Raw genomic sequence first — 17,087 nt, forward strand, 5'->3', positions numbered from 1 at the left:
AGTTTTGGCGCCGACGGTAACCACTCGGGATTCCGTCGAGTACGTGCGATGCCGGGCGACCAGATCCTCTTTCGTAAACCGCCGTTGGCGCCGCTCACACGTCGTGAGCAACTCTGAAACGAGGCTGTGCGGAGTCTGAAAGATTCACTTGCATGAAGTTTCTGAAGAATGGCGGGTCAGGACTTACATGCTGTGTCCTGATTTTTTATTTTATTTATTTATCTATTCATTCACCTATCTATATGCTAGTCTATATTTATCTATCTATCCGTTGTACGCGCGCGCGCGTGTGTGTATGTGTGCTGGTGTGTGTATGAGTGCGTGTGTGTGGGTGGGTTTGCGTGTGCGCATTTGTGCGTGTGTGCGTTTGTGCGTGCGTGTGTGTATGCATAAGATAGTACGTGTGTGTATGTATATATATATATATATATATGTGTGTGTGTGTGTGTGTGTGTGTGTGTGTGTGTGTGTGTGTGTGTGTGTGTGTGTGTGTGTGTGTGTGTGTGTGTGTGTTTTCACTTAGTCCAATAGGGACGAAGATGGTGAACGGATGAACGAACACACACACACACACACACACACACACACACACACACACACACACACACACGTACTATCTTATGCATACACGCACAAACGCGCGCACACACACACACACACACACACACACACACACACACACACACACACACACACACACACACACACACACACACACACGAGAAACCACATACTGTAACTGAGACCACAACACTGGTTGGTAACCGCAGCGCGTCTGTACAGCATTGCAGGAAACGTTCCTGAAGACTTGGTACATGTTCTTGCGGTACACGTTACACGGTTCGCGTTCCAAAAGCGTAACTTGTTACAGAGTTCTCTCTCTCTCTCTATTGAGAGTTTCTGTAATTGGGAAATGTTCAATAACAAGGAAAAGAAATCCGGGTTTTAAGAGAGAAAATAATAATAATAATAATAATAATAATAATAATAAAATAGATAAATGTATAGATAAATTAAACTAAATGGGATGAATAATGTTGTTTTTTCCAAAGGAGATTCTTTTTCGAATATTGGGGAGTTTTCAATTTCCGAAAGAGAGGTGACTATCACTACATGGTGCAAGGTATCTGTCCCCATAATAGGGATATCCCTACGGATCAGAGTCACGTAGCATTCCTTTAACTCTTCTTCCTTTGTCGCCTCTACCACTCCACATCTTCAGCGCGATAGTACACCATTACCATCCAATTCACTAGAGATCTCATATTATATATATATATATATATATATATATATATATATATATATATATATATATATATATGTACAACACTGAATGGGTCCCAGTGAACATATTTACTTTTATGAACCACTATTCACTTTAAATGTAAGTCATCAACGTCGAGTAGCTCGAAAAGACATACATGCAGAAATTAATATGTGGTCAAGCTAAGGACTCGAACCTTCGCTAGCACGTAACAAGTGACAGTGACTTTATATATATATATATGTGTGTGTGTGTGTGTGTGTGTATTTATATATATTCATATTATATTTGAAGAGTCACCTCTCCCGTATCCATTCGTTAATTGCTGGAATGATAAACAAACAGTTGAAGGTTTTATTTGGCGACATCAAACAGCAACTTGCTCAACAAAGCTCTGTAATTGCACGCTCCTCCTCTCCCGAATCTCTCAAAAGGGCTCACATCTAATGTCACGGCCCCCTTCCCCTCCCTCCCTACCTCTCCCTCTCTGTCTCTCTCTCAGTCCCCTCCTATCTCTCTCTCTCTCTCTCTCTCTCTCCCTTCTTTCTTTCACCCCATATATGCCTCCCCTTCTCTCTCCCCTCTCTCTGTTTCTTCCCTCCTCTCTTTCTCCTTATCTCTCGCTCTCCCCCCCTCTCTCTCTTCTCTCTCTCTCTCTCTCTCTCTCTCTCTCTCTCTCTCTCTCTCTCTCTCTCTCTCTCTCTCTCTCTCTCTCTCTCTCTCCATGTGCGTGGAAAACGTTGCCCAGAATGCTTTGCGTTATCTTTAGCTTCCTCAGACCATTTGTTTCAAACGGAAGTCTATATCGTTCTTCAAGTGCCCAAAGGTCGCTTTGAGGGTCCTTAGAGCTTCGGTAGCCAGAGAACATTAGATGGCGTCCTGATGACGTCATTCATGGCTTATGAGTGACGTCGCTGTATGGCGTCATAGAATTTTTTTTTTTTTTTTTTTTTTCTTGTCTAGATATCTCTGCCCGGAGGTTCTGAGGGACCTTAGGGCACTCGCGAAACGACCTGAAATAGGATTAAGGACAAAGGAATGTTTTATTTGATTTTTCTCCTCCACAGAGTTGGCTTGGTCGAGCGGGTTGAGTACTCGGCTCATCTACTGAGGGACATGGGTTCGATTATTTACACGCACACACGCACACACACACGCACATACACACACACACACACACACACACACACACACACACACACACACACACACACCAGTCCCTTTACTCAAGTACACTTGTAGATTGTAGTATCAGTGAAAGCTTTTCTTGCCTAGAGCGCGGCTCGATCTCGAAATCTCATGCAATGGGCTTCGAAGCGTTAACTACTCCACCATCAATCTGTGTGTGTGTGTGTGTGTGTGTGTGTGTGTGTGTGTGTGTGTGTGTGTGTGTGTGTGTGTGTGTGTGTGTGTCTATGTCACTTGCGGCAATGTATGCGTTACCCTCATTTCGGCTACAGCAGGACCTTTCTGCTCTTCAAGTTGAACCAAATGGTTCATCATTAGTCAGAAGAATATATATGAAATATATTCACGTCCATTGAGATTTTGTGAATTGTCACCCCAGTCTTCGACAGGGTGACAATTCTTCATGTGGGCTATCCAAGGGTGACAGTTCTTTGTTATTCAACCAAACCGAACCTAACCTAACCCTAATCTAACCCTAACCTAACCCTAACCTAATCTAATCTTTATTCTACTGTTGATAATCGGCGTACTGGGGTGACAATTCTTCAGGTGGGATCTCATGGGGTGACGATTCTTCCTGTGGGCATTCTGGGGTGACAGTTCTTCACGTGACCCTTTCAACTCAATAAAATCATTCGTAGACGATGAGGGACACAAGGTTATCAACCAGTACCAACGGGTTAAAAATCGAATTACAAGTATACCAAGTCCCGCCCACAAGGATAACAAGTCCCGCCCACAAGGATAACAAGTCCCTCCCACAAGGATAACAAGTCTCGCACACAAGCATACCAAGTCCCGCCCACAAGCATACCAAGTCCCGCCCACAAGGATAACAAGTCCCGCCCACAAGCATACCAAGTCCCGCCCACAAGCATACCAAGTCCCGCCCACAAGCATACCAAGTCCCGCCCACAAGCATACCAAGCCCCAACCCATAATATACTGTGTGTACCTGCTATGTGGGCGTGACTTGGAATGCTTGTGGACGGGGCTTAGCATGCCTATGGGCGGGACGTAATACATGTGGGCGGGAACTAGCTCCACCCAAGTGCATATATCTCCACCCACTTGATGTGACCCCTTTGCCTTGGGTGTTAGCATATCGTAATTCATCAATTTTCAACAAGACTGGACTGTACAAGCAGAAGCCTCCACGCTCTTGGGGGAGTGTACGCATATGAGTATGTGCACGTGCTCATGTGTACATGAACATGTGTACATGAGCATGTGCACATAGGCATTATATTTGTGTACTAAGGCGCGTAAATCTTTGCACATATTCACACACACACACACACACACACACACACACACACACACACACACACACACACACACACACACACACACACACACAGGATCGCACCAGTATGTATGATTAAGTGTGTTTACTTAAATTTTAAGGAATGCAGTGTGTGTGTGTGCTTGTATATGTGTGTTTATACGCCTGTGCGTGCATCAGCGTGTTTTTGCACGTGTCTGGCTATCACACGAGATGGTCTGAGGAAACTCTGAGCTTAATAAAATCATCTGGCGACATTTAGAACAAAGAATATGGCCTCCCAGATTGGGAATTGCTTCTTCACTAAGATTCGGGGAAGTCTAGTTTTTATTCTGGTTAATATCAGGCGATTTTACTTAAGTTGGTCCTTGTATGGGAGTTGTAGGTACGTACATACACACGCGCGTACACGCACACACGCGCACACACATACATAAATGTGTGTATATATATATATATATATATATATATATATATATATATATGCAAAGTAGACCACTCGGAATAAGAAACTAACGAAGCAGAGCGCTCTCGTATATTACATCTACTTTTTGCACTGGATGTAATATACGAAAGCGCTCTGCTTCGTTAGTTTCTTTTTCCAAGGGGTCTACTTTGCATAAGCGAACACACGTACCCGTGTTCTTATTATCATATATATATATATATATATATATATATATATATACATATATATATATATATATTAGTCTGGTTAACTATGAACGATTTTATTCATCAAAGGAAGGGAAGAGGATGTGGGAAGGGGGAAAGGAAAGGGAAGGGGAAGGAGATGGGTGGGGGAAATGGGTGGGGTAGGAAGGGAGGGGATGAGGGGAGGGGGAGGGGATGGGAGAGAAGGAAGGAAGGAAGGAATGAGTGGAAAAGTGAGACGGAAAGGAAGTAGGAAGGGTAAGGGTAAAGTAGGGAGGAGAAAGGGGAAGTAGGGAGGGGGAAGGGGGAAATGGGAAGGGGGAAGTATGGAAGAGGAATCGTGGAGGAGGAAGTAGGAAGGGGTAAGTGGGAAGGAAGAAATATGGAAGGTGGAGGGGGTGAGGGTGGAAGAGGTGAGGATGAAAGGGGTGAGGGTGGGAGGGGTGAGGGTGGGAGGGGTGAGGGTGGAAAGGGTGAGGGTGAGGGTGGGAGGGGTGAGGATGGAAGGGGTGAGGGTGAGGATGGAAGGATGGAAAGGATGGAAGTGGTGAGGATGGAGGGGTGAGGATGGAGGGGGTGGGTGGCGTTAGAGTGTGACCATCACTATGGCACAGTGTTGTCAACTCTGCTTATATTTACGACCGTGACGTCAGCTTGATGACGTCACCGGCATCTTAATAAGCGATCTATAGACGTTTAGTCATTAACGATATCCTTGTCAATAATGGGCTATTTAAACTCTCCGAGTTGGATCCTTTAAGAGCGTCCTTGTTGACGCCAGGAGATTTTATTCAGTCGCGTGTGTGTGTGCGATTCACCAACCTGGTCTTGGATCACGTGTTGGACTCGTGATCGACAGCTCATACCCTCCCGGAAGAGAGCTCAGAGCTCATATACAGTATGACCGATCTATGGGTAATGCTGTGACCTTACGCGCACATACACACCCCAACTCCTCGCTCACGTGAGTTGGAGTAACGACTCGCAGCGCAGCGATACTGAAATTATTTCAGCCCTGGTCGGGATTGGAACCCAGACCGCCGTAGTAGCGGCCGGGAACTCTACCACTGCGCCATGGTGTCGGTGTGTGTGTGTGTGTGTGTGTGTGTGTGTGTGTGTGTGTGTGTGTACTTCACCAGCGCTTCTGTCTTAATGGACAATCTCGAACCCCCAGGATGACTTCGTTAATTAACTTTACGAGAAAAAATAAAACCAATAATTGAAAAGAACAATTTCCCGACAAAAATAACAATTAATTAGACTTCGTACTATTCGATAAAAAATTTAATATGAGCTTTAACCCTCCATAAAGAACAGACATATATACTGTACACACAGATACATACATACATATACTCACACACAAAGGCTTGATTCAACAAAAAACTTTTTTTTCTATTTTTTTGTAAATATTGAATACTATTAACAGATATTCCTGAGCACCGCTTACCCTGTATGACATAAACTTCTTCAATCTTGTTCAAACATTAACTACTAATCCCGTTTTCTTTGCATTGGAAATAAAAAACGTGAAATCCAATCAGTTTTCCGCTGCCGGCGAGTGTACAGCGAATGGCAAAAATTTGGTCCCGGACCCACACTAAAATGGCACCCCTGACACTCGTTCTGGCAGTTGGCAAGCCTGAGCCCGAAAAAGTACAGATTATCACTGATCTCAGGGGTACCAACCGTACAGAGCATAAGCCCTGCTGAATAAAATCGCCTGGCGACAGCTAGATTATTTTAGATTTTATAGAACCTACTAACACGTTAAGATGACTATACTAGAATGGAACACTTAATAGTCTTTGTTCTGTTTAACTTTTGTCGATTCATTTCAGCTTAAGGGAGGCCGAGGGTGAGAAAATAGGGTGACAAAGGAGGAGAGAGGGGGGGGAAGGGAAGGGGGAAGGTTAGGGGGATGGAGGAGGGGGGCATAGGATGTCGGGATCAGATTGTAAAAGGGGGATGTGGATAAGGAGGAGGATGTGGAGGAGGAGGTGAATATGGAAGTATAGGGGGAAGTCAGAGGTATATGAGGTGGAGGAGGAGGAGGAGGTGGCTGAAGGTAAGGAGGTGAAGGAGGAGTTGGAGGTGGAGGTGGCTGAAGGTAAGGAGGTGAAGGAGGAGTTGGAGGAGGAGGTGGCTGAAGGTAAGGAGGTGAAGGAGGGAGTTGGAGGTGGAGGTGGCTGAAGGTAAGGAGGTGAAGGAGGAGTTGGAGGTGGAGGTGGCTGAAGGTAAGGAGGTGGAGGTTGACTGGGAAGGGCGCGTGTCGGCTCGATATTAATGGAGTGATGAGCCCCTGCCTTGCAGCAGCGTCGAAGAGGGGAAATGAGTTTTAATATTAATGGCGAGGATGAGCCAGGGGCGGGGCGAGGATGGTGATGGGGGCGGGGCGGGGCGAGGCGAGGGAGGGGGTGGGGCAAAAGATGGGAGGGGCGGGGTGAAAGATGGGAGGGGCGGGGCGAAAGATGGAAGGGGCGGGGCGAAATATGGAAAGGGCTGGGCAAAAGATGGAAAGGGCTGGGCAAAAGATGGAAAGGGCTGGGCAAAATATGGGAAAAGGCGGGGCAAAAGGTGTGAGGGGCGGGGCAAGAGATGGGAGGGGCGGGGCAAAAGGTGGGGGGCGGGGCAAAAGGTGGGAGGTGCGGGGCAAGAGATGGGAAGGGCGGGGCAAGAGATGGGAAGGACGGGGTAAAAGGTGGGAGGGGCGGAGCAGACGTGGGGATTAGTGAGAAAAGGGGAGAGAAGGAAAAGGAAAGGCAAGAGGTGAAGGGAAAACGGTGAAGAAGAGGGGGTGATGGGAAGGCGCGAGGAAGAAAGGGAAGCGAGGTGGGGGAAAGAAGGGTAAAACGAAAGGAAAACGAAAGGGAGGGGAGGAGTTAGGGTGAGTGAGAAGGAATCTATTGTATATAAATATATATCCCACTCTATATCGAAACATAAACATAAAATAAAATCACAATTTCTATATATTTTGGGTCACATTTGACTGTCCTCTATTGTTCATTAATCCATGACGTCATCGGGGGTGCTGACGTCATCCCCAGAGACCAAAGCTTCAGGATGACGTCACTGTAAGCTTCCTAACTCTCTAATCTGCTAGAAAAGTCTTCGACTCCATCATGGGTCGAAAACGCCTTCAAACACGCCAACGCTTCTTCTAGATTATTTTCTAACTCATACCAACCGATTTTATCTAGGTTAGGGGGCAGATCTAGATATCAAAATGGCGTCTTGATCTACCAAGATCCCTTTTGTTCTAAGACTGACATCCTAAGATGAATAGAATGGACTCCTGTTAGACAGAAACAAATATAGAAAGTGAGATACTGTGTTGAAGCAATCAAGTCGTCTTTGTCTGTAAATCAAGCTACGATGAGACTGATAAGATCTATGCCCCCCCTCCTCTACTCTCTTGGGGGGCACGGGGTGGGGGTGCATGGAAGTACACAAGTCCTTCCCCCCCTCCTCCTCCTCTAATTCTCCTCCTACCCTCCTCTTCTCCTCCTCCCCCTCCCCTCTTCCTCCTCCCCTCTTCCTCCTCCCCTCTTCCTCCTCTCCTCCTCCCCCTCCTTTTTCTCCTCCCCTTCTCCTTCTCTTCCTCCTCCTCCTCCATTTCCTCCTCCTCCATTTCCTCCTCCTCTCCCTCCTCTTCCTCCTCCATTTCCTCCTCCTCTTCCTCCTCTCCCTGCTCTTCCTCCTCCACCTCCTCATACCCTCCTCCTCTTCCTGTTCCTCCTACCCTCCTCTTCCTCCCCTCCTCCTCCCTCCATTCCCTATGGACTGCCTAACTTCGATGCAATCAATATTCTAGGAATCCAAATGGCACCCATACGGGCCAGAGTCATGTAGCATTATTTTATGAGAAGAGTGATTAGTTTCAACTTCTGTTCTCTCTCCTTTCTGGCTTTCTTCTTGACCACCCTCAAGGATAGAAGCGCTGGCAATGGGCGACGAAATACTACTGAATGCACCCAAATAATTATATATAAACACGTTCGCAAACACATGTACACACATACGCATGCGTACACACACACACACACACACACACACACACACACACACACACACACACACACACACACACACACACACAGTCCCTTACGCATCATTTCCAATTTCAGAAGTTTATTTTTTTCCATTATTTTTTTTATTTTTTTATTTTTTATTTTTTGCCGTAACCTGGTCTGATACATTTGAATTTTTTATTTTTCGTCACCTTGTCTGACACGTACGATTTTTTTCGTAGCCTTGTGTAATTTTTTTCCAAGACCCAAACGAATTCTTAATAGATATACTTTGTATTCATAATTAATTAATTAATTAATCTATTTACCTGACTTTTTACTTATTTTGTTTATTCTTTTCAGGACCAGATAAATGAGGTGCTGGACGCCATGTTCGAACGTCGAGTGACGGAGGGGGAGTTTGTCATCAAGCAGGGCGATGACGGTGACAATTTCTACGTCATAGATACGTAAGTGGTGACGTCATAGTTACGTTTAGTTACGTCATATATGCGTCATAGATACATACTTTGTTGCGTCATACACGCGCGCGCGCACACACACACACACACACACACACACACACACACGACTAGTGGCGCAGTGGTAGAATTCCGGGCTGCCAATACGGCGGTCTGGGTTCGAATCCCGCCCAGGGTTGAAATAATTTCAGTATCGCTGCGCTGCGGGTCGTTACTCCAACTCACGTGGGCGGGGAGTTGGGTGTGTGTGTGTGCGTGTAAGGTCACAGCATTACCTGTAGATCTGTCATATATGAGCTCTGAGCTCTCTTCCGGGAGGGAAATAGCCGTAGATCACGAGTCCAACACGTGATCCAAGACCATGGTGAATCTCTCAGGATACTCTCATCTACCCAAACTCTCCCCTCACCACCTTCCCCCCATGTTTAAATACGAACCTTCCCCCATACTCATACATATTCCCCCACATCATCTCCCCCCCCTCAATCCTCTCCATATTTCCTCCATCTCTTTTCTCCCCCTCCCCCTTCCACACCATTCTCCACGCCCTCGTTTTTAAATACAAATTCATTTTTATTTCTCATCCTCCTCTCTCCCCTCTTCTCCCCCTCTCTCCCCTCTTCTCCCCTCTTCTCCCCTTCCCCCTCCCCCCTCTAGTCTCTTCTTCAGTTTTTTTTCCCTCAATCCTTCTATCTCAATGATCTCAAGTCTGATAAAATTGAGAATCAAGGGTAGAAAGGCTTGGTGTGTAAATAGACTGGTAGATGGGGAGGGAAAGAGGGAAATTAGCAGATGACGGGGAGAGGGTCTCGAACATGGGTGGGCAACCTTTGGCACGCGTGCCAAACGTGGCACACGACTGTTTTTTTTTTTCCTCCGGCACACGAGACCCAGAGCTCATTTTAAAACAAAAAAGAAAAAATCTCGAACTTTTTTTGTATGACCATCAGTGACCGCATGATTGGGACCCCACGAGGTTAAGGGAGGAGGCCCATGCTCGTATGCCTATCATTTATGTTACTCTGTTGGCACGAGAGAGAATTTTGTGCCAAAAATTGACCTGATATTGGCACCCGTGACTCAAAAGGTTCCCCACCCCTGGTCTAGGAGATGGAAAGGGGGGGGAAGGGAGAAATATGGTAGAAAAGTAGGGAGGATGGGAGGATTTTGGGATGGTGGGAAGGTTTCTAAGTTAGGGAAGGGGTTGGGAGCTAAGGATGAGAAGACTAGGAGAGAGGGAGAAAGTGAAGAAAAGAAGTTAAATATTTAAAGTACATTAGTTAGACATACAAGTAAATATACTTTTAGCGAGTCTAGGTAGGCAAGGAGATACTCAACTAACTAGGAAGTTTGATAACAAACCTCCACCACAGGTTTATCTAACTCCAAAATTAAGCTAATATAAACGCCTAAGAAACTAATAAATTGAGCCTCGGTGAAGTCCACCATGGCGACCATAGGGCACTCGTGAGGACGTCACGGCCATGGGTACCCGGTGAAATTCGATTAACGTCGTGATGTCCGACAATTACGCTCTCCAGATATGACCGGTATCCCGGATACGAGAATATCCGGGATACAGCCATACCCGTCCTCCCCCCGGGATCGACAGTCCCCCCCCTCCCCTTCTTCCCCCCTCCCCCCTTTTTGGTGTAGGGCTATTCTCTAGACCAGCGTTTCTCAACCAGGGTTCCCCGGAACCCTAAGGTTCCGCGAGAGCAAGTGAGATGAGCTAATGCACCTTTGATTTTTTATTTAATTTCATATACGTACTATAATTAAAAACGCACGACATATTCTCGGTTATTGTAATAATGTAATATAGATCCTAACCTATTATTACGATGAAAATAAAATGAGAAAGATATGGTATATATATATATATGTATATATATATATATAGATTTTTTTTTTTTTTTTTTTTTTTTTTTTTTTGGCGCGGGGGTTCCTTGAGACATACAATTTATTTTAAAGGTTACGTTAGGGTAAAACGGTTGAAAAACACTGGGCTAGAATGAAATCGTATGATGATAGACAGAAAAAAGACTATAGTGTGGCGGTCCGTGAAGGGGAGGATGGAAAATATTTCGTTTTTTTCCGTTTTCTGTTTACGTAAGACAACGAATAGATAAAAGAGATGGAAGAGTTAAGAGGTTGGATTAGGAGATTCCTGTTGGCTACTAGTACCATTTATTACGTAACAAGAGTTCTTCACACACATGTACACACACACGCACCCACCCACACACACACACACACACACACACACACACACACACACACACACACACACACACACACACACACACACGCACCCACCCACACACACACACACGCACCCACCCACCCACCCACACACACACACACAAGGAAATGTTGAAACAGTAGAGGAGATGGGACACAAGAAGACGCTGTACTAGTATGAACTCGTTATTCAGGCATTTCCACTAGCGCCGCCCTCGCTACCACTTACAACACCACTAACATTAGTATCACTACCACTTAGACTTACCTTAACACTACTACCATCATTATAATTATCATCGTCACGATACTTTTTATTATCTATTTATTGTTTTCCTTGTTCTCACCATCCTCCTCCTCCTCTTCCTCCTCGTCGTCGTCCTCTTCCTCCTCCATATCTTTCTTCTATATGTCCTCTTCCTCCTCGTCGTTGTCGTCCTCTTCCTCCCTCATCTCTTTCTTCTATATATCCTCCTTCTCCTTATTCTCCTCCTCCTCCTCCTCCCATTAGGCACTCCCACCCAACCCAACACGTACGGGGCACTCCTTCCCTCCCACCCACTCCTTCTTCGTATTACTGGCACTCCCATAAGCCATCACCACCACCCCCACCCACCACCCCTCCCCTCCTCTCCTCCTCACTCACCATAATTCTTCTTCATTTATATAATGTCCCTTCTTGCTTCATTTCATTTTCTCTGTTCGCCCTCCTCCTCTTTGCTCCTCGTCCTCCTCTTCTGTGTCCTCTTCCTCCTCTTCCTCTTCTATGTCTTCTTCCTCGTCTTCGCCCTCCTCTTCTATGTCTTCTTCCTCATCCCTCTCATCATCATTACTACTACAGCCTTCATCACCACCACCACCATCAATATCACTATCATTATCAACCTCACCATCATCACCACTATACTTATCACCACGGTCATCACTATCTTCAACTTCATCTTTACTATCAGCATCATCACTATCATTATCATCACGATTCATCATCATCACGACTGTTATGATCACCGTCATAATGTTAATCACCACCATCATTCTCTTCCATCATCATCATCATCATCATCATCATCAGTATATCCCTTCTTTATCACAAGTCCTCTCCTGATCTCCTTTGTGTCCTCCTTTCTCCCCTCTTCCTATTCCCCTCTCGTTCATTTCTCTCCCCGCCCTCCCTCCCCACTTCTCCCCTCCCCTCTCCCCTCAGCCCTCCTTCTGGACACACTCTCGGGCCTCCGACAAACACTTGAATCAAAGCAAGGCCGCGTAGTTCTTCATATTCTTACTTGCAGACGCATCGGGCACAGGGAATGTACGTACACGCACACGCATGCACGCACACACGCACGCACACACACACACACACACACACACACACACACACACACACACACACACACACACACACACACACACACATCTACAATCCTCATGACCACCAATAAACACTTCACCATATCCACTCTATACCCTCTCACCCTCTCCTCCTCTCCCCTTCCCTCCCTCTCCTCCTCTCTTACTCTCCCCCTCCCTTCCCCTCCCCTCCCTTCCCCTCCCCTTCCCTACCTCTCCCCCTCCCTACCTCTCCCCCACCCTACCTCTAACCCTCTCCCTACCTCTCTCTCCCTACCTCTAACCCTCTCCCTATCTCCCTCTCTCTCCCCTCTCCTCCTATCTCACTCTCACCCTCTCTCACCCTCCCTACTCCTCCCCTCCCTACACCTCCCCCACCCTACCTCTCCTCCCACCCTACCTCTCCCCCACCCTACTTCTAACCCTCTCCCTACCTCTAACCTTATCCCTATCTCCTTCTCTCTCTCCCTCTCCCTTTCTCCCTCCCTCCCTCCCTGCTCGGCGGCCCTCTGGCTGCGAGGGGAGGGGGAGGGAGGGGGGGGTCTCCATCCATTGATTGTGGAGAGGGCATGACGTCACTCTTACGTCATGACAACTTTCCAGCAAAGGTGTTGTCAACTAGCGCTGGAAGAGCTGTGGGGAGTTTGGGTGTGGGATTATGGGGGACTACCTGGATTTTGTGGGTGTATTTAGAGGTAAAGAAATTTTTGAGGGGGGGGGATAGGCCTGGAGAGTTGAGGGAGGAGGGGACTTGGAGTCCAAGGAAGTGAGGGAGTTTGGGAGGCCTATGAATTGTACCTCCATATGAAGGCTAGAGGTCTTGATGGCTTTAGAAGATGAGCAATGGGGAGATGGTTGTATCCGACGTCTGCCTCGAAGAACCACTGGCGGCATTAATACCGAGAACCCATTGTTAAATTCAAGACAGACGAATATACAAGATGAAATAATTGAATGTAATTTAGAATAAGTATGAAGTTGAATTGAAAAAATTATGAATATACTGTAATTTCTAATCTTAATAATTTTTAATACCGGACAAACTTCGAGATATAACGGATCTGTCCGGTATTTCCATCGGTTATAACGGATCCCCGGTTATAACGGACCCCATATCGTCCGTTATATCGAGGGTTTAACGTATAACTAAATGGGCAGTTGAATTAGTTATAAACAGCTAAACATAAACAATGAAGAGTTTAAAACAGGTAAACAGATCAAAGATGTAAACATGTGCCTAACAGTAGTTGTGATTAGATTAAGAAAAAAAAAAGAAAAAAAAAAAAGAAAAAAAACAGAAACTCACCCAAGTTGGTGGTCGATAGTGTTAGGCATGTTAGTCGGTGTTAGAAATTAGCTACGAACGCGTTAGTAGACTTTGTACATCCCCGTCCATTTGTAAGCTCCTCCCACCGATAGAATCTCTCTCACTATTGGTCGATTTCCTGTTTGCAAACACATCAGATCGCGTTTGGCAGGCAAACATAGTTAAACGTTTGATGCTTTGAGCGTGTTTGCCAAACGAGTGGGATCGTTCCAATGACCAGCTCGTGGTCATGGACATGTTTGCGTGCGCGTGTCCACGTGCGTGCTGACGTCATGGTATCCTTTGGCTCGGAAGGCCACGGGCAGAGTGGGGGGTGCTTAATGACCAATGCATGTATGTAAACGGGACGCAGCCTTGAGTGTTTAGGTTTTGGAGCTAAATCCTTCACTTTCTCCCCTGTGGAGGGGGATAAGAATGTCGTCACTATATCCCATGGTACCATAGAGGCAAATAATGGAACGGATGTATGTGGGTCTGTATATAATATATATATATATATATATATATATATATATATATATATATATATATATGTGTGTGTGTGTGTGTGGTGGAAGAAAACGAAGACAATTGAGAGAACGATGAAGCTTTGTGAACAAAGCATTGCGGGTTGTGACGCTATGTTATAGTTTTCACAACATATCAATGTCTTTGTCCCTTACTTTCACTCATTAATTTTATTCTCTACACATTCAACGTGTGTGTGTGTGTGTGTCGTTTAGAAGTATACACATACATGTACACGTACACACACGCGTGCATACACACACGCGCGTGGCGCGGTTGATAGAGTATTGGACTGCCAATACGGTGGTGCAGGCAGTACCTGTTCCGAATCCTGCCCAGGGCCGAAATTATTTCGGTATCGCTGCGCTTCGGGTCGTTACTCCGACTCTCGTGGGCGGGGAGTTGTGTGTGTGTGTGTGTGTGTGTGTGTGTGTGTGTGTGTGTGTGTGTGTGTGTGTGTGTGTGTGTGTGTGTGTGTGTGTGTGTGTGTGTAAGGTCATAGCATTACCCAGATCGGTCATACGAGCTGTGAGCTCTCTTCCGGGAGGGAAATAGCTGTCGATCACGAATCCAACACGTGATCCAAAGACCAAGGTGAATCACACACAATGCACACAGTGCACATGTACAACAGAAGCGTACATAATGGCCAGTTAATCTACAAGATCTGCCTCTGTCAGACAGACAGACAGACAGACAGACACAGAAACAGACACAGACAGACAGATACAGAAACACACAGACAGACAGACAAATGATGGGACAGGTGGGTGGAGGACAGAAAGACAGGCAAGTAGGAAGGTGCGGGCGAACAAACAGACAGACACACACCGATGGACAGACAAACAAGAATGGAAAACAGACAAAGCGAACGCCAGCCTGGCGGGACGGGAGGCAGAATGATCAACACACAGACAGGCTGGTAGACACGCTGCTGTCAGTAAATTTGGAAGGCAAACAGGAACACACAAGCATGTAAATAAATAAAGAGACGATGAAGTGACTGGGGAGACAGACACAGACAGGGGAAAGACAGATAGACAGACAGGACAGACATAGGTACATGTAGACACAGACAGACACACAAAGATGGGTACAGACAAACCGAAATATAGACAAATATAAAGAAACGATGATAGGCGATACAGACAGAGAGGCAAACGTACAGACAACAGACAGTAAGTCTTTCAATTCTGTACCACACAACTAGCCCATATTCGAGGTCATCCTTGGCAGGCTTCCAGGCAGACACTCGGCTCATCCTAGCGCGTGGGAGACTCGATTTATCTGGCGGAGACGCAAAAGAAATCGCTCGTACCTGATTTATTGGGTCATTCCCAGAATCGTTCGCTCACTTTCGAAAAATTTCGGTCATTTTTTTTTTTTTTCTTCAGAATGATTCGTCGCTTCAGGACGTCTCGTTCACAACGAAGAGATCTGGTTCCTCATCTTTGGTTTTGGATTGCGAGTGAACAGCAAGGGTAGTGAGGATTATGATACATGTTGCGAAAGGATGCACGCGCGCGTACACACACACACACACACACACACACACACACACACACACACACACACACGACTCGTGGCGCAGTGGTATCGCTGCGTTGCGGCTCGTTACTCCAACTCTCGTGGGCGTGGAGTTGGGTGTGTGTGTGTGTAAGGTCACAGCATTACCCATAGATCGGTCATAATGAGCTCTGAGCTCTCTTCCGGGAGGGAAATAGCTGTCGATCATGAATCCAACACGTGATCCAAGACCATGGTGAATCACACACACACACACACACACACACACACACACACACACACACACACACACACACACACACACACACACACACACACACACCATTAAATTCTTCACAACAGTAAAGAAACTCCTATTTGAAAGAAATCGTCTGACGATAGCCAGAATAAAATCAGTGTTTGTCCATAATTTACCAAAGAGGATGTAGATTATCATTAGAGATTTTGAGATTTTGAGCCAAGGACTGAGCTAAGAATTGCGAGGTCCAAATAGAAAACTGATAACGAAGTCTCTACTCTACAAAAGTTCGAAATTGACGTTTTCTGTTCGTGCAGTATGCCAGTGTTAGCCCAAAAAGCACGAAATGCTCGATATACTAAACATTGAGAAAGACAATATGTAAGTTTTGATTCTTTAATACAAGCTAAGGCTTGAGGGGCTATTTGATCAAATTGGTCAAATAGGCTTAACAACTTCTGTGTAATGACATATCGTATAGTCTGATCTTAAGGTACGTTTTTTTTTTGTACGATTATCGCTCAACGATGATCGTCAAACGATTGTCTAGAACAATTCTTTTTTATTATTATTATTGGGATTGTCTTGTTTCGAGCTGTGAAGTACGAGTCTGATCATTTCAACCGAATGTAGGAACGCGCTTACCCAAATTAGGATGCCAGTTAGTAGGATGCGCGTCACCCGCCATTAACAAGCGATTCTTTTCGGCTGATGACTGACCCTGGGACTGGAATAGGAATCTCAACCGAATAAAATCATCTGGCGTAAGTGAAAAAAAATGACAGAAAGTGCCTCGGGCCGCTGAAGGACACATCTGCAAACATTGCCTCCTCCATTCCCGGGAATTATTTCTACGGGAATGGGCAGACCCTATTGGACATCAGTTCCCTTTTATGGTCATTTCGTCGACGTCGTAAAAGAGAGAGAGAGAGAGAGAGAGAGAGAGAGAGAGAGAGAGAGAGAGAGAGAGAGAGAGAGAGAGAGAGAGAGAGAGAATAAAGTTTT

General features: G+C 45.8%; 1 protein-coding gene across 7 annotated transcripts in view; it reads left to right on the forward strand.

The window, feature by feature from the left end:
- Window positions 1-17,087, forward strand: part of Pka-R2 (cAMP-dependent protein kinase type II regulatory subunit) — a 504,771-nt gene that overhangs the window by 472,163 nt on the left and 15,521 nt on the right. For all 7 annotated transcript variants that reach the window (XM_076185008.1, XM_076185006.1, XM_076185013.1 and 4 more), the window contains one exon: window positions 8,771-8,877. In XM_076185008.1, coding sequence (XP_076041123.1) covers window positions 8,771-8,877 — 107 coding nt within the window. The remainder of the gene's footprint in view (window positions 1-8,770; window positions 8,878-17,087) is intronic.

This window comes from Oratosquilla oratoria, chromosome 5, assembly GCF_046742065.1.
Source record: "Oratosquilla oratoria isolate Oo_2021 chromosome 5, ASM4674206v1, whole genome shotgun sequence".
In the NCBI taxonomy this organism is placed as follows: domain Eukaryota; kingdom Metazoa; phylum Arthropoda; class Malacostraca; order Stomatopoda; family Squillidae; genus Oratosquilla; species Oratosquilla oratoria.